This window comes from Astyanax mexicanus, chromosome 1 (genome assembly GCF_023375975.1).
Source record: "Astyanax mexicanus isolate ESR-SI-001 chromosome 1, AstMex3_surface, whole genome shotgun sequence".
Taxonomy (NCBI): domain Eukaryota; kingdom Metazoa; phylum Chordata; class Actinopteri; order Characiformes; family Acestrorhamphidae; genus Astyanax; species Astyanax mexicanus.
This window is the reverse complement of record NC_064408.1, coordinates 27,435,202-27,457,620: the sequence shown is the minus strand read 5'-3', so window position 1 is coordinate 27,457,620 and position 22,419 is coordinate 27,435,202. Positions and strand designations below refer to the sequence as shown.

At 38.3% G+C, this 22,419-nt stretch overlaps 1 protein-coding gene across 3 annotated transcripts in view; it reads left to right on the top strand.

Moving 5' to 3' along the window:
- Nucleotides 1–22,419, top strand: part of arhgef12b (Rho guanine nucleotide exchange factor (GEF) 12b) — a 92,691-nt gene that overhangs the window by 26,572 nt on the left and 43,700 nt on the right. For all 3 annotated transcript variants that reach the window (XM_049475620.1, XM_049475624.1, XM_049475621.1), the window contains exon 2: nucleotides 18,791–18,811. In XM_049475620.1, coding sequence (XP_049331577.1) covers nucleotides 18,791–18,811 — 21 coding nt within the window. The remainder of the gene's footprint in view (nucleotides 1–18,790; nucleotides 18,812–22,419) is intronic.

Sequence of the window (22,419 nt, the reverse complement as noted above, 5' to 3'; positions counted from 1 at the left end):
ACGGCCACAGCGTTGGATAAGAAAGATTTGTGTTGGCTCGTGCTAAAAGAAATTATTCATCTAAACATAGCTTATATGGAAGGTTTGAGACAAGTTAGAGCTCCCACAACCCACAGTAAAATAGCAAACAATTTGTTGAAGTATGTTCTGTCAGTTCCACAGAGGCCAACATTGTGGTGACAGTTAAAAAACAATATATAGTACAGCTCTAATGATCACTTCATCAGCTCATCAGTTCTTTCCACTAATTCATTTCTTCCAGGTCACATTAACGCCCTATCTCTGCTCCAGGAAAGGTATGCACCCTCAGATAGATTTATCTCCTTAAGCCGCCTCGAACAGCAGGGCTCTTGAGCCTGGCTGCGAAAAACACTGTGCTTGGATCATCCCGTAGGAATTGTCTGGTATTTTTGGCATCTGAGACATGAGAGTATTGTTGTTGAGCCTTTTTTTCCTTTTTGTAATCAAGTTGCTAAAAATAGAGCCAGGCCGGCCTGGTCACTCCCTGAGCTCTGATTGTTTTTTCTTTTATGGCACTCGGTTGTTCTTGCTGCTCAGCCCTTTTGTGAACTATGCAACAAAAAGTATAGAATTGCCTTTAGGAATGTATGTTTTGCAATGTTAGAGATGTCAGATCCTCCAGGAGATTTTGAGTTGTATTTTTGTTAGTTAAAAATAAGTTTGTCAAATGTGTGTTCTCATTAACATGTTCGTGATAATTAGCTGTGTTGTACCATGCATACATTATTTCATAGTTTTGATGTCTTTATGATTTTTCAACAATGGGAAAAAAAAACAAAATTTAATTTGAAAGTTTTTTGTTTTACTGCTACATTGATATAAGTATTTTTTGTAAAGTACTATATGAGTGGAGCGAGTATGATTTTATCCACACTCTGTTTACACTCACAGCTGCTCAGTCTGTATGTTCTCAGTGCAGCTCTGTTTTAGATTTAAGGGATTTTTTAGGAGCAGGAAACCTGTACAAATAGATCAGATCAATAATAAAACCCAGGCTTCTTTAGCTAAGTTGTATTGCTATAGCAGTGGAGTAGAGTTAAACTTGAGCAAGTGGAAATGTACTGCTTAGTGCTGCAGTGTAAAGTAATTCCAGCAGGGACTAGAGGAGATCAGCACCTCACTTCACTTTCTTACAGGGAAATTTATCATCAGATGCATGAATGTTGATATTTTGCAGTGTTGGTTACTGCCAAACATGATCGAGGACAGAAAAAATCTTTGAAATATGGCATTATGTGTGGGGTCTCATTTTGTCAACATTGGTTTAGATTTTAAAAATCCTGTCGTGTGGGCCATCCATTATAAGAGAAGACAGTGTGTGAACTTTAATGTGTAGAAATGTTCCCAGCATGCATTACAAATCATTTTAATGAACTTGTGTTAATCCTTTTATGACATTTTTGCGCAATGAGGACAGCTGGGTTCTTGAAATTATAAATTGGAGATTTTTGGAGAGGTTTTTTTATATAATAGGGATATTATCTATGTTAGCTAAGTAATCATTCTTTATCTCTAAATAATGGTGCTCATTACCCGTTTTTGACCAGGCAGTGCCAGGAATACATACTGTGTTCATTTTCACTCCTCTAGACAATGGCCATCTGATGTTTTTGTTGCTGGCACTGCTTCATACAAGCGTGGATTATGCCTTTGCTCTGTTTACCATAAATCTGCAATTAGCTGTCTTAAAGTGCTCTCTGTTGCAGTCACTGTTGAAAGAGCTCTCCAAGCTGTGGCTTCAGATACTGACGCTTATGTCTCACCACACACACATCTTTTATACCACCAGCTGCTTGTCCTAGCTGCTGTAACTGCATCACTGTTTCTTATTAGATCAATCTCTATCAGTCATATCAATAATATTAATAATTAAGCGATATGCCGATTAGTTTAAGAATTATTGTGATTTTGTGGCTAAACAATAACAGTGAGTTAAACCTAACAACAACAGACCATGCAAAGCATAATTTAGAAAGGACTTTGAAAGGACTGATTGAGACCAGTTAGAGTATGTGAAATATGCATTATCATTAAGATTGCTGTTTAATTACTGTTGTGATGTTAAAGTTTTTTTTGTCTCTATTGCCAACACTCTCTACACTCATTATGTTACTATTGAGGGAAGAGAGAGAGACAGTTGTTACTTGAAAATGCCTCTAATTAGTTTGGGTTGCATTATAGTTCTCTCTTTGAAAGATTTAGCAACAGTCTGTTATTGGAAAGGTGTCTTATACAGGCAATGAGTTCGAACAGGTGCAGTTAATACAGGTAAAGAGTGCAGAATAGGAGGCTTCTTAAAGATAATCTAGTCTGGGAGAGCCAGAATTTTTGTTATTTGGTAGGTGATCAAATATTTATTTCATGCAATAAAATGCAAATTAATTATTTGAAAATCCTACCATGTGGTTCTTTATAAATTATTTCTTATATTTTGTCTCTCACAGTTGAAGTGTACCTATGATAAAAATTACAGACCTTTTCGTTGTTTGTAGGTGGAAAAACTTGCAAAATCTACAGTGTATCAAATAATTATTTTCCCTACTGTATTTAAAGGGGTGTGGGGATGCACTGGTTGCCAGCTGTAAACAAGTTAATAATATAAACAGCTAATACTGATCATGTGACTTTGTGAACATGCAGACTTTTTAGAACAATAAATAGTATGTTGATGAACTTACAGACCCTGCTTGCTGTTGATTGAGCTGTCATTGTATAGCTTTTTTCTGTTCTATTTCCATACGTAAGGCGCACCGGATTATAAGGTGCATTTTATGCGACACTAGTAACTAGTAACTTGTAGTAGGAACAAGGGTGTAAGCTTAGATTTCCAGATTTCCACTTAAGCTGGAGCATTAGCATTAGCAGCTATACGCTTGCGGTTAGCGGCTAATGCCCCCGACAGGGCTACACTGTGGAACACTGAGTGTTCCAGTAAGCCAGGGAGATCTTAGCTAGTGGTTCTACCCACGTTGTTTTAACATGGTTAACAATCAGGCTACAGTCTGATATACTCACCTCTGAAAGAGCTAGTGCTGTGGTTAGCTGTTAATGCTAATGCTGCTCCAGCAGTGCTATCCAGGGTTAGCAGCAGGGTACGGGCTCACCTCTACTCTCCTCTGAACGACCATCTAATGCTAATACAGCTGGAGAACTAAACTGAAACTCCTGTATGACACAGAACCTCAGTGGAGGGGCTTTACTGCTGCTTACAACCTGACTGGTAACACTGATACATAAGGCACACTGGCTTATAAGTAGGGATGTGCCATATCGTATCGTACACGATAATATCGCAAAAATTTTGAATATCGTGAATAGGGCTGTCCCTAACGATTATTTTTTAAACGATTATTCTAACGATTATTTTTTTCGATTAGTCGACTAATCTATTCATTGAGAAACATATTTAAATAATTATTTTACGTTTTAAAGCAAACGATAAATTACTATATTTATATATAACAACAACAACAACACAAGCCTACTAAACCAAACCCCACACTTATAATCACTTAGATGTACAGCACGTTGTTTAGATCTTTAACGCTAAAAATGGATAAGCTCCCATACACCACAACCGTGTGTTGCACTGTTTTCTGTGACCGCTAGATTTTGTGACCACTGGCAAGTAGTTCTCAGCAGACCGGTGCACTGGCCGATTCGAAACGTGTTCGTTTCTAATGTTTACCCCGACTGGCCAAAACGGTTCAGTTTAGGGCTGAGGGTAAGGTGTAGGTATTGAAAGCTTCCGTTTTGCCAATGAACGCTCATAACCGTGAGCACTGGTCACAAAATTCCGACGGTGACAGAAAACGGTGTGACACCGCAGCGCCGACGGCGCTAGCTAAAATAACTTAAGGCAGCTAGCTTAGCTAAACACCTGAACTTATGAATAATGCTACTGTTTCTGGAAACTGCGAAATGCCATGCACAAATATAAACCAAAAATGTATAAATTCTGCCTGTGGCAGGTTTAAAACCTTTGGTAGACAGCCTTAAGTCTTTTTAAGGACACCCGCGGAGACCCTGATGTAAACGGTAACTTACTGTGTGACCCTGTTGACATAGTGCTCCTGGATGTTTGCGCTTCAAGTGCTCCTTTTGCACGTATGGCAGAGGACCACATTGTTGCCCTTTTGCGTGAAATGCTCCCAAACTTTAGATGCCCGCTGGCGTTTTTTTGTAGCTGGAAATTGCTCTCCGGAGTCCAAGCTCTCTAGAGCTTAGATTCTCTGCCCGAACCCGACATGACCCGAGGCCCGCCCGTAAATCCGTCCCGGGCTCCAGAAAATAGTCCGAGATGTAGGCGTCTGTTTTTTAATTATATTTTTATTTAAAAAAAAAATAACGAAAACTGAAAGTGAAACTAAACTAATTTATTTATAAGCGCTGTTTTCACTACCGCAGTTCTACAGCGGGGGTGTTGTGCCGATTCTGTCCGCGAAGCGGGAGTCAGATTCAGCAGAGAGTCGGATTCGGCACAAACGCGGCGGCACCTCGCGGTCCGCGGTGTCAGTTGTAAGCGCTCGCGCTAGCCGCAAAATACGGCAGAAAACACTGAGGGAGCTGCAGAATTATGAATGGGACTAGAATATGAACACGAGGAGATCAAAGAGAACCTTCACCTGTGAGTATCTCTCACCAGAACAAGTCAGAACAATCTCTCTCTCTCTCTCTCTCTCTCTCTCTGTGTCTCTCTCTCTCTCTCTCTCTCTCTCTCTCTCTCTCTGTGTCTCTCGCACGTGAACTCCTCCGCGTTTGACTTGCAGAACTGTGTTTAGCTGTTCTTAAAAATCATTTTAATTAAATAATAGTTCTATGCTTCTATGTTACCGTGTTAATTAACATAATTCTGATCACATTTCGCTCATTAAAACAGCCCGAAAACAGCCAGTTGGAATTTTTGGGCCCGATCTAACCTCTAATGCTCTCCACAGGCGCCGCCATGTTTACGACGCGCCGACGCACGTTATGCAAATCGATGTATTTTTGTAATCGATGACGTCGATTATGTCGACGCGTCGCCCCAGCCCTAATCGTGAACGATATTATACCCTGAAATATCGTGACATATCAGCCACCCCTAATTATCACATCAGGGTTTTTTTTGCCGTTTTTAGCAAAAGAAAAATTCCCACTCTTCTCTTTTCCCATTATATATCTACTAGTGACAGATTATATCTGTCCAGTATCATTTATTTTACTTTAATTCTGAATATATGGAGATATTTGGAGTGCATTACTAGTATCGTGACATTCTGTAGTATCATGGATTCTTGACTTCTGTTACAAATCTGATAAAATTCCTTTTTTTTAAATATCGCAGTTAGCCATATCATATTGCATGCAATAATAAAATTCTAAATATTTTTTCTTATTTAGTGTTTTGTCATATCGTGAAAATAGCAGGAAATATTGTGATATTATTTTAGCGCCATATCGCTCACCCCTACTTATAAGGCGCACTTACGATTTTAAGTGTGAAAAATACAATAATCTTTCCCTTAAATGTGAAGCTTTTTTCCATTTTGGCTTCAAAATATTACAGTGGGAGTGATTCAACACTACTGTACACCTTTAGATACATGGCTTAATTGTTATAATTCAGCTTTGTTTACCAATCAGCACAACAGGGAACCTTAGATGTTGTCTTTCCTTGGACCACCAGTGTTGGGTATTGACTACGGCATACTGACATCCCCCAACAAGACCTGTCCGATGTTTATGATATTAAACATGTTCTGACCCAGTTGTGTAGCAATCACAATTTGGCCACACACTTTTTATTCAGATTATGAATAAAATGCTTACCTGTTTTTTCTGCTTCTAACATCTCAACTTCTTGAAGGTGCCATTTTAACAAGCTAAATTATTTTAAGGTTAGTTTAAGCATTCTTTGGTTTTATAGTTATGGCCGATTGTGGTGTAACTGGGGCTGGATAAAAAATATCATGATGTGGATTGGAAAAAAGTAATCCAGTACCTTGTAGATGTTAAAATTTTTATCGTTAGCCAGTGATTTTATGTTTGATATGAATGTCATATTCACATACTGGTTTCGGAAAAACAACACTTTGCCCTTTTTGACAGCACCCTACCCAAAATTCTTAAATTTAAAGCATCTAGATTGCTCAGATGGGTTCTGTTTTATTCACTATAATATGTGCCTTCCCACCAGTAGCTTCAGAGTGGTACCCTATCATTTATGTTCCTTTGATGCTTCATGATTACAGCGATGTGGCATTTTTTGCCCACAGGCTGCTGTTTGCATTAGTTTATTCAGATTAGCCCAAGCGCTAATGTTTCTCTTAACAATGGCTCTAACAAGCCTAATGATCCGAATGTAGAGCACACGTCAACTCATGTCAGTTTAAAAAAAAAAAGAACATGAAGAGTCCTAACAGCTGTCTTTTGCACAGTAAGATGGCTTACTGCCTTATCTACCTGCTTGTAAGTGTTGTTCCTTAAATTTTTGCGATGAAACCATTGTTTTGGGGGACTAGATTTGCGCTAAAAAAAGTTGTTCAAGACTGTCAGGTTGTTCCTGGAGCTGTATCTTATGACTAATTAACCCAAAAAGAACTTATTTTATTTTCCAATTCATTAAACAAATGTTTAGTCTAAACCAGCTTTTGTTAACCATAGTCTATAAAAACAGTTTTTAATGAGCTGTTTGTTCAGGTGTGCTTATGCACTGGTTAGCTTGTGACGCTAGCTGCTGGACTGGCTTGTCTGGTGACATGCATTTTGCTTTAGCCACAGGCTTGGGCTTGTTTTCTTCTAAAACCTTGACCCCTGATCTAACAGCTGACCTTTCAGTGCTCTAAAATGCTGTCAGGCTGCAGGATTTCTCTGCCTTGACTACTTGAGTTCCAAAAGCCATAGGGCTGTCCCTAACGATTATTTTTTAAACGATTATTCTAACGATTATTTTTTTCGATTAGTCGACTAATCTATTCATTGAGAAACATATTTAAATAATTATTTTACGTTTTAAAGCAAACGATAAATTACTATATTTATATATAATAACAACAACAACAACACAAGCCTACTAAACCAAACCCCACACTTATAATCACTTACATGTACAGCACGTTGTTTAGATCTATAACGCTAAAAATGGATAAGCTCCCATACACCACAACCGTGTGTTGCACTGTTTTCTGTGACCGCTAGATTTTGTGACCACTGGCAAGTAGTTCTCAGCAGACCGGTGCACTGGCCGATTCGAAACGTGTTCGTTTCTAATGTTTACCCCGACTGGCCAAAACGGTTCAGTTTAGGGCTGAGGGTAAGGTGTAGGTATAGAAAGCTTCCGTTTTGCCAATGAACGCTCATAACCGTGAGCACTGGTCACAAAATTCCGACGGTGACAGAAAACGGTGTGACACCGCAGCGCCGACGGCGCTAGCTAAAATAACTTAAGGCAGTTAGCTTAGCTAAACACCTGAACTTATGAATAATGCTACTGTTTCTGGAAACTGCGAAATGCCATGCACAAATATAAACCAAAATGTATAATTTCTGCCTGTGGCAGGTTTAAAACCTTTGGTAGACAGCCTTAAGTCTTTTTAAGGACACCCGCGGAGACCCTGATGTAAACGGTAACTTACTGTGTGACCCTGTTGACATAGTGCTCCTGGATGTTTGCGCTTCAAGTGCTCCTTTTGCACGTATGGCAGAGGACCACATTGTTGCCCTTTTGCGTGAAATGCTCCCAAACTTTAGATGCCCGCTGGCGTTTTTTTGTAGCTGGAGATTGCTCTCCGGAGTCCAAGCTCTCTAGAGCTTAGATTCTCTGCCCGAACCCGACATGACCCGAGGCCCGCCCGTAAATCCGACCCGGGCTCCAGAAAATAGTCCGAGATGTAGGCGTCTGTTTTTTAATTATATTTTTATTTAAAAAAAAATAACGAAAACTGAAAGTGAAACTAAACTAATTTATTTATAAGCGCTGTTTTCACTACCGCAGTTCTACAGCGGGGGTGTTGTGCCGATTCTGTCCGCGAAGCGGGAGTCAGATTCAGCAGAGAGTCGGATTCGGCACAAACGCAGCGGCACCTCGCGGTCCGCGGTGTCAGTTGTAAGCGCTCGCGCTAGCCGCAAAATAAGGCAGAAAACACTGAGGGAGCTGCAGAATTATGAATGGAGCTCTCACCAGAACAAGCAAATCTCTCTCTCTCTCTCTCTCTCTCTCTCTCTCTCTCTCTCTGTGTCTCTCGCACGTGAACTCCTCCGCGTTTGACTTGCAGAACTGTGTTTAGCTGTTCTTAAAAATCATTTTAATTAAATAATAGTTCTATGCTTCTATGTTACTCTGTTAATTAACATAATTCTGATCATATTTCGCTCATTAAAACAGCCCGAAAACAGCCAGTTGGAATTTTTGGGCCCGATCTAACCTCTAATGCTCTCCACAGGCGCCGCCATGTTTACGACGCGCCGACGCACGTTATGCAAATCGATGTATTTTTGTAATCGATGACGTCGATTATGTCGACGCGTCGCCCCAGCCCTAAAAAGCCAGCCTTTAGAATTGATATGTGCTTTTTAATTGTAATGTTTGTTGCAAAACTCTGTAATCCTGACAGTAATCCCATCAACCCTGAGTGTAAGTTTATTGTTTGTTCCACTTTGAGTGTAATTCCATGATAGATTCCACTTTTTCCTTCGCAATAATTCACAAGTATCTGCTGAAAGTACTGTAATCCAACTCTGCCTAATTTTATTATTCTTCTTTTACCCTTTCCTCAGTGGTCAGGACCCAACTGGACCACCACAGAGCTGATATTATGTAGGTTGTGGGTTATTCTCAAAAATTGTTGCATTAAATCTATTGAAAAATCTATTATCATGACAGGCCTAGTACAGGTATTATGTGTTACAGATAAAACATTTGTTGATTTAATAACTTCTAATTTGAGTGGTTTAAAAGCCATTTAAATGTACATTGCCACGGTGTGGAAACGTACAAGTATAAAAGCCAAATGGTAAAGCAAACTTTCAAACATAGTTAAAAAAAAAAAAAAAAATACTTTGTGATTGAAGGTGTTGTTTACTGCTGATATGGACAGTGTATACATTGTATTTTAATAGACTTATCATGTTCAGGTACCCAGTTGTGGCTTTTCCCATTGTTTAATGTCAAACATGACAAAAATTTAAATTATGCTTTCTTTATTAACAACAAAAGCTGTTTAACAGATTAAAATGCTATCGTATTTTCTTCAAAGAAACAAATCCACACTTTCTATTCACTGCTTTTGAGAATATTGAGAATACCTGTGATGGTTTAGAGAGAGATTCTGTGCATGTTCCATTTTAACTTACTTGCAATGTATTCATTTGACACAAATAACTTGTTTTGTGGTGGAAGTCTCATTTCTTCTTTTTTTAGTTTTTGCTGCCATCATCTTAACAAGTACTGAGATATTGATCATTAGTAAATAGAAGCAGTTTAAAATAGTTCATTAATGTTATTGAAGCCTGAATTTGTGCCCACACTTCAGTACCCTGGTCTTATTATTACACTTACATCCACATCCACATATACACATTCACATATTCAGTCACTACTAGAGGCATTTTAGTTTGAATATTGTATAGCAGTATTTTGTTTTGCAGTGCTGTATTGAACAACAAGGTACCTTAGTATGGCTTCTGAATAACGTGAGAGGTTAACGTTGTGTTTGGAATGTCTTTCTAGTTGACTGTCACACATTTCTCTGTTTGTGTCTGGAACCTTTCTTTTCCGGCACCACCCTGTCCTCTGTCCCATATCGTCTACTGCACCTGACATTCTTTCAGTATGTCATCCTAGTGGGCAAACATACAGTCCCTGTTTTACCTGTTCTCTTAGAAATGTCTAAGCTTATTTCATACATTTATACAGTCATACATTCCAGTGAGTTTCTAAACATTTGTCTTTCAGTTATATCTGATGTGTTGCAAGCTGTTTACATTTTATTTTTTTTAGTTAGGCTATGTTTACATTTTAGGTCTTATTGGTCAATTTAGATTTTTTGTTCAATCAGATTTGATGGTTCAGAATAATACGTGAGCTGTATATATCTGTAATTTAAACAGATCGGTTCAAGAAGCAATTCGTCAATATGGTTTGAAATTAGCACACTTGACATGTCCACACAGCCCTAATAAAAACTAGATCTGTTGCATTAAGGCAAAAAAAAAAAAAAAAAAAACTGATTTGATCCACTGTACCCTGCTAATGTAAACATAGCCTTACAGATTTGTCCTACACAATAACAACATTCGGTACCACTTTTAAAATAAATGTCCTGTATAAAGGGTTTAGAAATAGTTTATAAAGGAGTTTATTAACGGTTATAAATCAAGTTGTAAATAATTTAAAAACATTAATAAGCATTTAAACACATACATAGTAAGAGCAACAGTGACAATGACTTTTAACATATCTAATAAAATAATATAGAAAGTTAGTTTATTAATTTTAGTTAAATTAATAAAGTTATTTACATGAATGCTAAAGATGATGGAAAAAGACTGATGGAAAATACAAAAAGATTAGGATCTGAGGTTTAACAGTTTAAACGTATAATCACTATTTGGTACATGGCAGGCCACTTTTTATGTATCTGTTGTAACTGCTTATTAATGGTTTACAACCTAATTAATAATCATGTAAAAACTCCTTTATAAACTATTTATAAATCCTTTATAAAGGAGCCCTATTTTAAAGTGGTACCCAATATTCATTTGATTAAAGGAGTCGTGACCTAAAATTTGGGCTTTGGACCGCTAGTTTGATTCCCTGAACTGGCAGGATGTGAGGTTGTAGGGAGTGAAGGGGTTTGCTTATTCTCAACATTTGAGAAAAGCTGAGCTAAGGTGCACCCGAGGAAGACAATTGCTCACTGGATGCTAAGGTGGCAGCCCACTGTTTTGTTTGTGTCAAAAGATGATGTACGTCTGTGCATGATGATCTTAATAATAATGCTTTATCCTTTGATAGTTCTGTCATGTTCGATTAAAGTTTAGCCTTTTCTTAATCTGTTCTATCTAGTGTTGGGGTCATGCTGAATTTTAGAAAACTTCCACACTCTCTTACTTACAAGTGTAGCCTCTGCTGAGTATTTCATTAAATGGTTTAATCAATGTGGTTTATTAACTGCAGCCCTAGAGGCAATACTAGACACTCAGATATGGCGCTGCTATTTGTAGATTCTATTTCCTACAGACACTTAAACACCACTAATGTCATTATTCTATAAAATCTCCTGTAGTGTCTGAGATTCCCACGGCTCAGAACGATTGCATTGCATTGCATCTCTGGGCGGATTAGCCATGGCAGCTGAAACGAATGTTGTCTCTCTTTCTGTTTCACTCTCTCTCAGAGCAACATTGAAATCCAAGCACAGCATGTGGTGGCGAAATTGAATCAATAACATTCTGTGATTTAAGTTAGCGCAACTTAAGCTGTTAAGGTTTGGCCGGGTCTCTAAACTGATTCCAGGGTTGGGCTGCTAAAGCTATATTCCTCTTTCACAGAGTATCGATGTGGAAGTAATTGTTGTATTTCTTTATTGAATAATGTTGCACAGTCAATAATACTGTGTTAGGGTTGTAGGAAAATATTAGTGTTGTGATTATGTTTTTTAATACTTTGTCGATTCTCAAAAACACTGTATTGATTTAATGAATAGTTTGCATGTACAAATAAGATCAAGCAGTGGTTTTATTTTGTGTTTTTATCATTATTGCAACATGAGTCTTCATGATGAACACATCAAAATAATTTCCATACAGCACTGTGGAGCTCAAAGTGTTGCATATCTGCAAATATCACTACATCTGATATTTGTCTATATAAAAGTGTTTTTTGCAATGTTGAGTTAAACAAAAATAGGTGTAAATGAATTATTCCTCTTACAAATTTAAATAAATGGATATTTTATTCTAAACATGCATGTAGTGCATTTTTATAACTTTAATTTCCATTGTTACACAACCATAATGTTGACAGCTCAAAAAATAGCTTAGCAAAGTTTGCTGTTTTCCCTGCTTCTAAAGCTAGCACCATTGATAAGCTGAATCAGGTATGTTTTAGCAGGACTGTAATGAAATCTGGCTCTCCAGGGTGGGAGTTCCTTCCCCAATCCCAGTTCTGCTTAGAGCAAACAGAGTAAATGCATTTCTGATTAAAATCATTTGAATTGGTTCAAGGACTCTTTTCTATTTAATCAGCATTACATAGATTGTGTTTTTGATAATCAAAATTGACGAAGAATTTACTGTAATTAATAGAAACTCTGCAGCTAGGTTTAATCAGGTGTGTCTGAACTGTGAAACGACCACACTGTGTCAGACTAAGGCCCTCTAGGACCAGAGCTGGTTTAGGTCTTCCAGGCAGGAAGGCTCTGTGTGCTTTTGCACTACTTGGCATGTAGCCTACTGCTAATGGCATGATTGTTGATAGTAGTTGCTCCATGTTGTTAGGCTGGGTTTGCTTTTAACTCTGTATAATGGAGGCTGGAGGTTATTCCCTTTTGGGAATCTGCTAAGCCTGGACTGAAGTTTGGTACAAAGGGTTCTTTCACTTGTACCATATTTTTCACAATATGAGGCGCACTGTCAACTAATGTCTATTTTGTGGTCTATTTTCATACACATGGGCAACTGGATTATAAGGCGCACTATTCGACACTAGTCAGAAACAGGAGTTTCGCCATGTTTTCCTTCTAATTCACCGCTGGGTGGTGAGACGTGTAAAGCAAAGTTAAGTAAGCAAAACTGTAATTATATAAAAAAAAAAAAGTTATATGAGCGCTGGACATTAATCTAAACAAATTTCTCTCCTGAAAACCTTTTTTTTAACCGGTTATTAGCGGGTAATGATTCAGCAGTGCTAGCCGGGGTTAGGAGCAGGCTACAGGCCGATAATACTCACCTCTGAATGGCAAAAAAAAAAACTAGCGGTTAGCGACTTATGCTAATACTGCTCCAGTCTCGATTCTTGGTGCTGGAGAACTAAACTGAAACTCCTGTATAATGCTGCACTGCAGCGGAGCGGATTTACTACTGCTTACAACCTGAATGATAGAATTCATACATAAGGTGTACCGGATTATAGGCGCCCTGATGATTTTTGGGAAAATCAAAGGATTTTAAGTGCGCCTTATAGTACAAAAAATACGATACTCATGATGTTTGGTTCGATGTAGAACCCTTTTTTTAAGGTTGCTTATCAGAATCATTGACTTTATTTAAGACTCATAAGTGATTGTGTGTGTGTGTTTGTCCACCTCTCTGTGAGTCTAATGAACTGGGCCTCCTTTTAATTTTTTTCCTTTGTTTTGGTTTGCTTTGGCTTCTTTTTTGTGTCTGTTGCCCCTCCCCCACAAACCCCCTCGCACCCACCCCTCGCCATAATAATAAAACGTGAGCAGACAGCGTAGCGTGAAGAAATGTGCGTCCTCGAGCAGTGTCGGCCTGCACTGGTTCTCTCTCTCGCCTTTGTCAGGTTTATTGGAGCAGAAGGAGAGATAGGTCTCCTCCCTTCAGGGCCTAAAGATGAAAGCTCATCCTGGAAGCACTTCCAGAGAGAGATATATAGAGAGAGAGAGAAATAAAGGAAGATAGAGAGAGAGAGAGATTGAAAAGTAAGGGAAGTGAATGGGAGGATAAGAAAGATGATGTGGCTCCTGTATAATGCATAGGACAACGCCCTTTTGAAGCTATTAGTTCAGCTCTTTTCCCCACTGTCCTAATCTGTTGTGGCATGAGCTTCATAAACCGCAGTTGTTGTTTTGGAATTAAGTCTAGTTCTACAGGTAGGAATGAACGAAATATTATGCAGGAGTAAACAAGCCATATCTTGAAAAAGAATTAGTTGCTTTGTGATTAAATTACTCCCAGCAAAATATGTATTTTCTCTCTGCAGGTTTACAATAAGCTCATCACCTACGAGTAGTCCTGTGGGGCTCAGAAATGCAGTTTTGCATAGATAGGCCCACCACATCTTGTATAATTTGAATATTACAATTTGTGCCTGTGCTTCTCTTTCAGCTGCCGTGCTTTATCGCATTGATAGTTCGAATTTGGGTGCAGTTCAGTCTAATACTAACAAGCTTAAGAGCTTAGAAAGCCAAGGCGTGCAAATCATTTCGAATAACACCAAAAGCCAAGAGTTGACGCTGTAATCCACTGGAAGCAGTTTGCGCTAATTGTTGGGGAAATAAGATTGCAGAATGTGTGTTTGGCAGCTTAATGTTTTTATTTCTTTGTGCTTTGCTTTGTTGCGCTGCTAATCTTTTGGTAATTTCTGATGGTGGGCAAGTTATTTTGTTTTCCTTTGCTACCTGTGCTACATTCTTAGCTCCCCACACATCTAAGATAATCATGGAAAATGTTATTAACGTATCAAACAATACATAGACATAACCCCTAGACATACCTTAATATTTTAGCCAAACCATGTGCATGTCCCAGACAATTATTAATTAAACCACACTGAATATTTCACTAGTGTAATTTCAAAGGCAAAGAACCTGCCAGTAGTAATAAGGCTGACCTAGTCAAAGCCCAAATTAACCAAAATCCATGTTTCTTTCTTAGTTTGTTAATCTTGGCATAGCCACTTGGATGCACACAATGTGTCTTATGAATGATGCTCTAATATCTGCTCCATCCCCACTATTGGTCACAGCTGAGCAAGGCTTGGCACCAGTCATAAGGATCATGTGGCTTATCCTGCTCACACAGCTTCAACAAAACTGTGCTCCCCATGCACTCTTGACTCTCAGTGTCACTTTGATTTTAAGCAACTTAGCAAGTGAACGCTAAGCAACAAGCTAGATCATCTGTCGTCTGGTCTGTCCACCATGCATTTTATAGCTGTTCGTTTGTCCATCCAGGGATTCTGATTTTTGCCTTTGTGGTATTATATCTTAAAAGCTGGATAATGTTTCTAGTGAGCTGTGAAAATAGCAGTGCAGTCTGTATCACTAGCTCTTAAGCTAATTCTTTGGAAGTTCAAATGACTCTATTTACTCTCTGCTGTGTTGTTAAACACTCTCTGATGCTGACTGTACTGAACTGAATAATGTGTTCTCGAGAGGGATTTCCGGTTAGTGGGGTAAAAAGTCTTTACTCTGCTTCACCCGTAAGGCATGTTAAACACATTTTACAAATATGGGAATTTAAGTCTGATGCATTCAAAATAAATGAGCTTACTCAAGCAGGATTCTCGGGCAGTAATGCACCCAGTCATATCTGAATAGGTGTTTAGCCTTTAATTTTATTGGGTGAAAATGTTAATTCCAACAAGGCTTTGTGGTGACATCATGGGCAAACCTCTCTTGTTGGAACTGGGGCGCAAAACTTGTGTGCTTTTTTTTTCTACCCAAAAATCATTTATAAATGATTTTAAAACATTTTCTTTGTTTCCTGCCACTATCACTTGTTGAGCACTTTTTTTCTATCCCATTGCATTAGATGCGTTGTGAATTGTGGGTAACCGAGGGCTGCGAAGGATACATCAGTTGTGTCCTTCAAATTCCTTTAACATCAGCTGCATTTCCAGGCTGTGTACGAATAATCTTTCACTTTGTAACAGCCTTCAATTATGTATTGGCCAAGAAACACAGCCTACCTAGGATGCAGCCAACACTTTGGAACACAACCACAGACTCTATGTACTTAGAGTGGGAATAAACTGGCTTTATTGTGGTTCTTCAGCTATGGAAGAGGTCCGTATTGCCATCTAGCAGTTCAGGAAGGCATTGTGGCCTGATGCAGCACTGCAGCAACTTATCAATATGGATGCATATGCATAATGTAATTAGACAGTCTCAGGTTTAGTTAGAATATTGACTAATTGAATATTTGCACATCATCTATCTTACTGATATAAGTTTGGGTCTTCCCTGTTAACTTTGTGACACTCTGTATGTATTTTTTAAGTAAATGGCTTCACCCACAGTTCCGTATTTTTAATTTCTGACAGAATGTAAACAGTTTTTTATTCAATTCTTCAAGTCAATTCTTCACAGTTTTGCCTTATGTTTATGAAATTTGTATGAGGTTGCCCGCAGTGTTTTGAGAAATTATGCCTTCAATCTGCTGGAGTGACCATGCATTTAGAAAGTCTAATTATCTGCAGAAGCGAGTGTCATCATCTTTCGTTAGACTGTAACTCTCCTCTCTTGCTCTATTTTCCATCCTCTCTTCCATCTGCTCTTTCCTTTTCTCTCTCTCCTCTTCTCCTTTCCTCTCTCAGACAGTCCCCTTTGCTCTGTAATCCTCTCTGCATTAGAATATTAAGCTCTTCCTGTTTCCATAGAGCCTTCAAGGTGATTACCCATTCCCCCCCTCTCTGTCAGATACAAAGGCGCTGGAGTGGATCTCTGCTCAGCGACTTCCCTCCTGTCTCTTTTTCTCACTGCCTTTAACACACTCTTCAAAACAACACAAACAGTAAGGATGTTTTCAGACCTATTTGTTGTCTTGGACCCCTTCAGCAACATGTGTTTTGTTGATCTGTTACCCTGTGCGTTGTAATTCTTCGATTGCCGACTTTTAGAAAGAGTTGGCATTGCTTCTGGTCGATCTTCTCCGAAAGCTTCTGGAAAAAATCTTCAGTCAACAAGAAGGAAAGAGTAGAGACAGAGGGAGACACACTGCACTAGAGAAAGAGAGAGAGCCTGAGAATTTTATTTCAGCCAAATCCTGCCCCCTGCCTTCCATCCAACCCCCCCCCCTACACACCATTCACACATTCAGGAAGCCGCCGTCTCTGCCAGAAGCCCTCTCTCTTTCCGGGAATCAGGCCCACAGGGCCGCTGTGGAGTGGGCCGGCTCTGACGCGAGAGCCATTGTTCCCTTCATTGTGAAGGGGAAGGAACAGCAACAAAAACAAAAACCACCCACGGAAGGAGCAGCGGGAGTGAGGGAGGGAGGATGAGAATTCTGAGCTATTTCTGTATTTCTAGAGAGAGAGACAGGGAGAGTCAGTGGGGGGGGGGGGTTCTCTATTTGTAGAGTTGGGCATTGCTACACTCTAATGATTAGATAGGTAGCAATGCTGGTTGTTTGATATAGTGTGTTAACTGTTGTAATATTTGGCCTAAGATATCATGTCACCAACAATATCATATATGTTTTATTTTTCGTTAGGGTTGAGTACAACCAAGAAAACTTGGTTTGCTTTATTCTTGTTCAAATTTCAGGTTATTTACAGAAAATTTGCAGAAAGTAAAAACAAATAAAAAATTATGAATTAAATGAAGGAAATTAATGTTTGAGCTAATATATAAAAATATTGGAGCAGTGAGGCTGATCCTTTTAGTTCTGCTGTACTTGGGTTTGTCATTAAAAGATGAACATGAGACAAAAAGATCAACATTTCATTTCAGTGTTCTTGCCAATACACAGCCATACTTGTCGTACACAGGTACTTGAATAGGTCAAAGTAATACCGTACTTTGTGGAGTGTTATTTTGTGACTGTTTCTCAATATTCTTGGCTGACTTGAGGCATGTTGTTTTATCTTTAAACATGAATGCACTGTGCGTACCTTTGTAATTCTATGCTGTGACAACAGGGAGAGGGATACTGTTCCCTGATAAAGTGTAATAATCCGGTGCAGGCTGAGGCAGAACATGCCCGATTATGGTACTGGATTAGTAAACATGAAGGCCCGACTGATATTGTGTCACAATATCAGAGAATTTGTCATGATATTGACTTGTACAGTTAGGGCTGAACAATTAATCGTTTTTTAAATTGAAATCGCCATTTGAATGGATGCGATTTTTCAGTCGCAGGAGCTGTGATTTGAAGCCAATAGCCTGCAACTGTGTGTGTGAAGATGCAGCCTGCTCCTCACAAAGCGGCAGCATGTGTGCCGTCATGTTATCACCTTTGTAGTCTATAGAGTGCTGGGAATTGTAGTCTTTGGGCTCATAGTCACTGCCATGTTCAGGGGAAATGACAGAAGACCCTTCAAATTAAGAGTTTTAAGGTTTTGTTTGTAAAGCTTTTGTAGGAATAACTGTCTCTAGTTACTGTTCAGGGAAGACTTTCTACTAGATTATGAAACACTGCTTTAAGGATTTAATTGCATTCAGCAACAAGGGTGTGGGTGAGGTTAGGATGTTGTATGATCACCAGCCTGCCTCAACTCATCCCTAATCATCCCATCACAAAAGTATTAAATGCAGTATCATCATTTTGGAGAACACACTTCCTCTGCTCCACAGTTCAATGCTGGGGGGGTCTATACACCTCTAGCTTTATGCACAGTGCTAGTAGTAGTAGGTTTGTGCTTATCTTTACATTTGGACATACACTCTCTAATAATCCAGTTAATATATTGGTTTGGCCATAAAATGCAGTATAGATCACAGGCAACATTTGTAACTAAGCTTGATCCTGGGTCATTACATATGTTTTCCAAACCCTTTGTATGTAGTCAATGCTCATTAAATAACAGACGGAAATAAGCATATTATATTATATAATTCTGCAACAGTACCAGTGCTTCTGTCTATAATATAATGTGCATGCAGGGACAGGAATGGTGAAGGATATGGTGTGGGGTGAAATTAACTCTCATGCAGCAGAGTCAGTTCAGCTTTGACTTGTTAATTGCTGGCTGGGATAACAGGAGACAGTGTACCTATACAAAAACATTTTACAAAAGCATTCACCACACACTGCACAGTCACTTATGCTTGAATATTTTTAACACTGTCCTAAAACAGGTTTTCTTTCTTTTGTCTTGCAGGTTTCCCAAAAAACCAACCCGGTGAGTCTTGAGTAACTACTGCCATTCTTTTCTGTTTACATCAGCCTGCTATTAACCCTTAGATGTCTTGACTGTTTTTTTTTTTCTTTTTTTAACATTGTGTTAAAACTTCATAATGAATGGACCAGTAGAAATGCTCCAGTAATAAAGCTTCTAATAAAAATAGGAAATACTGGCCTTTTATGACTGGTGCTTTACAAATGGTTAATCTAGTATAAATAGTATGTGTAAGATTTCTAAGCTCCTTGATTTGATTATCGATGCATCTTGATTTATCTTTTTCTTCTATATAGAATTTCTACAGGATAACTAGGTGATATTTTAAACTAAATGTGGCAAGTGTAAGGCCAACATGTGAGCATTACCCAGATCCAACAGAAAAATAAAAAGTACATTAACAGTTTTCAGCAAATTCTAACTAATATTATGTGCAATGAACAATAAATCTGAATAAAGAAAAAATATGCAATATATTGCATATATGCAATAGCAAAACCACAGCTTTCACCTGTATGGTTCTTATTCACTGCTCTTCTCTGGAGCACATGCCACTCGTTGCTTATAAAATGTGCGTTACTGTGACATAAGATTCTGTGGCATGATGAGTTACAGAGATCCAACTTGTTTCTGGAATTACTCTGTGAATTCAGCATGTTCCAGCAGCAGTGTAGCTAGCATACCAGGCTGGTAGTATGCACAACATGGTGTAAAAGCCCATATTTGTGTTTAGTTTAATGTAAACTTGTATATTGTGTAGCTCTTGTCAACGTCCTTTTCCCCTTCAAATTCATAGAAGCTTTAGTGCTTCCATACATTTGCTTTAATGCAGAGAGTGCTGGTCAGATTTGCTGCTCATCCACCTTTCGTTTCTGTTATAGCTAATGTCTAGAATTTATTTATTTTTTATTATTATTTTTTTTTATTTCACCCACCCCTTCTACAGAGACACATTACAAATTAACACATATTATTGACTTGTTTATTGTATTTATTATAAAGTGTGTTAGTACAAAACCTTCTACTCAGATAATTAGTTTAGCTTTTTATTGTTCCAAGATTCCTAGGACAAATGCACAGGGCTTCATAAACATAACAAAAATCTTTGAACCAGAATTAAATAAAAAAAATATTAAAAATATTTTATAGAAGGGCAGCATTTATAAAGCTACTTGATTACAAGGCCTGGGTGTTCAATTAAAATGAATCAAAAACATTATTCCATACCAACATAAAATTGCCCATGTTTTTTTTTTTTGTTTAATAGTGTCTCCTTTAAAACACACAACCGTTTGTGTAATGAATGAATAAAGTCTGCATCATCCAGTCATTATACATAAATGTTAGCTTTTCTGTCATTAAAATGCTGTAAGGTGTTGTTTATCCTTGTGAATGCTGCCCTACAGTAAGGTGTTTTAAAATAATTTATTCTGCATGTTTGCCTTTTATCAGCTGTTAACACTGAAGATCTCAGGGTAGAGAGGGGAAAATAGTGCTCAGGCCGAGTAACTAATGCCAGGCCTGCAGATGAAGAGGTGAAAACAGGTTGAGTCACTGGCTGTGAGGCAATGGGCTGCTAGACACAACACTGATCCTGGAGATAGTGTGGACACAGTACAGTGCACAACAATGGCTCACTTACTGTTGCTGTCTGCTTCAGGATTAAAATGAGACGTGCAGGTCTTCGAGGCCTTCAGTGTGCTCCCTGTCCTCACTGACTTCATCAGCTAATTCATCATGTCATCATTACGCTTGTTGAGTTCAGTGTTTTCAGCGGGAAAATGCTCATTTTGCAGCAAAAAGCTTTAGTGCTTTAGAGTGATAAATAGAAATAGACGCCTAAATCCTTTAAACCTTAGACTTGTTTATTATTCAGCTAATACTCTTAAGCAGAGACGTGCAGACATAGACATCAGGGGCTAAAGCACCACCAACTCTGCCCTTTATCAACCTAAGTGCCTTTTAGAACCTTCGTTTTAAAATATATATATATGTTATTATTATTAAGATTTTACTGAGGCCGGTTTAAAATGATCTTTTGAAAACCTGAGCGATTAAAAACGAGTGAAAACAGAATGCCCTGAAATCAGCTCGCACACACCCGACCTCTCTCTTCCTCTGTCACATGACCCCACACGGTCGCGCGCAAGGCACACTAGATGCGTGGCAGCAGCAGTTCAGTTCAGCGTGTCTTCAGTACAGCACGCACGGCAACAGATAGGCTTCTTCCCCCCCGTGTCCCACCAGCCAGGTAACATACACATCAAGTAAAATCGTACCGTTTGCCCTCTAAGCCCAACGTGAAATCATTTTGTTGTGCAGTAAAATGTCTCATACCAAACTACTAAGCATCTTTAGCCGACTGCTCACCAGATAAACTAGGCGCTCTAGCCCAAATCAATGATAGATAACGTTTTTTTTATAATGAAGTGTTCCACGTGTGCCCTTTTTCCCCCCTGAGCACTTGCCCCCAAAATGTCTGTGCACGCCACTGCTCTTAAGACTTATTATTCACAATATTGCCCACTGAGTTTACTTGCATAGCGTAAGAATGTATATCACCAGTATCTGTGTCACTCATGCTAGATAGTGACATGGATTATGTAGGGAAAAGTACAGTGGATCCAGTAAACAAGTTCCATAAATACATAGTGTGTGACAAGTAAAGACATGTTAATTTACACAACTTTTTGGCTTTAAGGCAAATGAGCAGAGAGACCATTGATGTGAACAAGCCGGCATGTCAGCTATGTTTAAAAACAGTGACAATGCAACTAACAAAGAAGTTCGTCTAAAACATAACCATCCCATCAAATATCCGAGCTGGGAGCAACAATGCATTCAGACTAAGGCCTTCCTGACAGTCATTAGTTAATTATTCTATGCTTTTCTTAACATTGTGAGTATGAACATGACAGCACAAAAATGGAGCACATTCACAGATAGTGTAACTTACTATATAGCCAAATAAAATGCTGCCCACAAGTAAATAATAGTTACTAATAATAAGTTAACCTATTATATTATTATAGTTTTAATTTTTAGTTTAGATATTTAAGCCTTTTTAGATTAATTTCAATGCTACACAATCTTATTGCTAAAAAAATACATTTCTGTTGGTCCGTAAAACGTATAATTTCGTTATTATGCTTTTATATTAGCACTACATCAGTTATTTCTGGCACAGTATACTGTCCAAAAATAGTGATCACTTGATAAGCCAAGCTTTCTTTTCACTGAAGCTACAAGGCTGATGTGCTGCAGATAACGAGTTATCAAAAACCTGTATTTCACTACCAAGCATGCAGAACAAACTGTATGCCTCAGTTACACAAACAATATCATTAGCAAGTAGTTTCTGATGCTGTGTAACACAAAATAAATGTGTTTACATAAAAAAAAACATAAGTAGGTGTTTTACATAATATCTAACATTTAGTTGTTTAAAGTCATACCATTAGAGAGCAGTGTTGTACTCTGTTCGATTCCACTGTTTTGATTGTATTATGAATAGTAAGCTTTTCTAAAACTCAGATTTTATGCTTTAAGTTTACCTAATATCTGATTTGAAAAAAAAAAAAAAAAAACTACAATATATTGCGTTGCTTTTC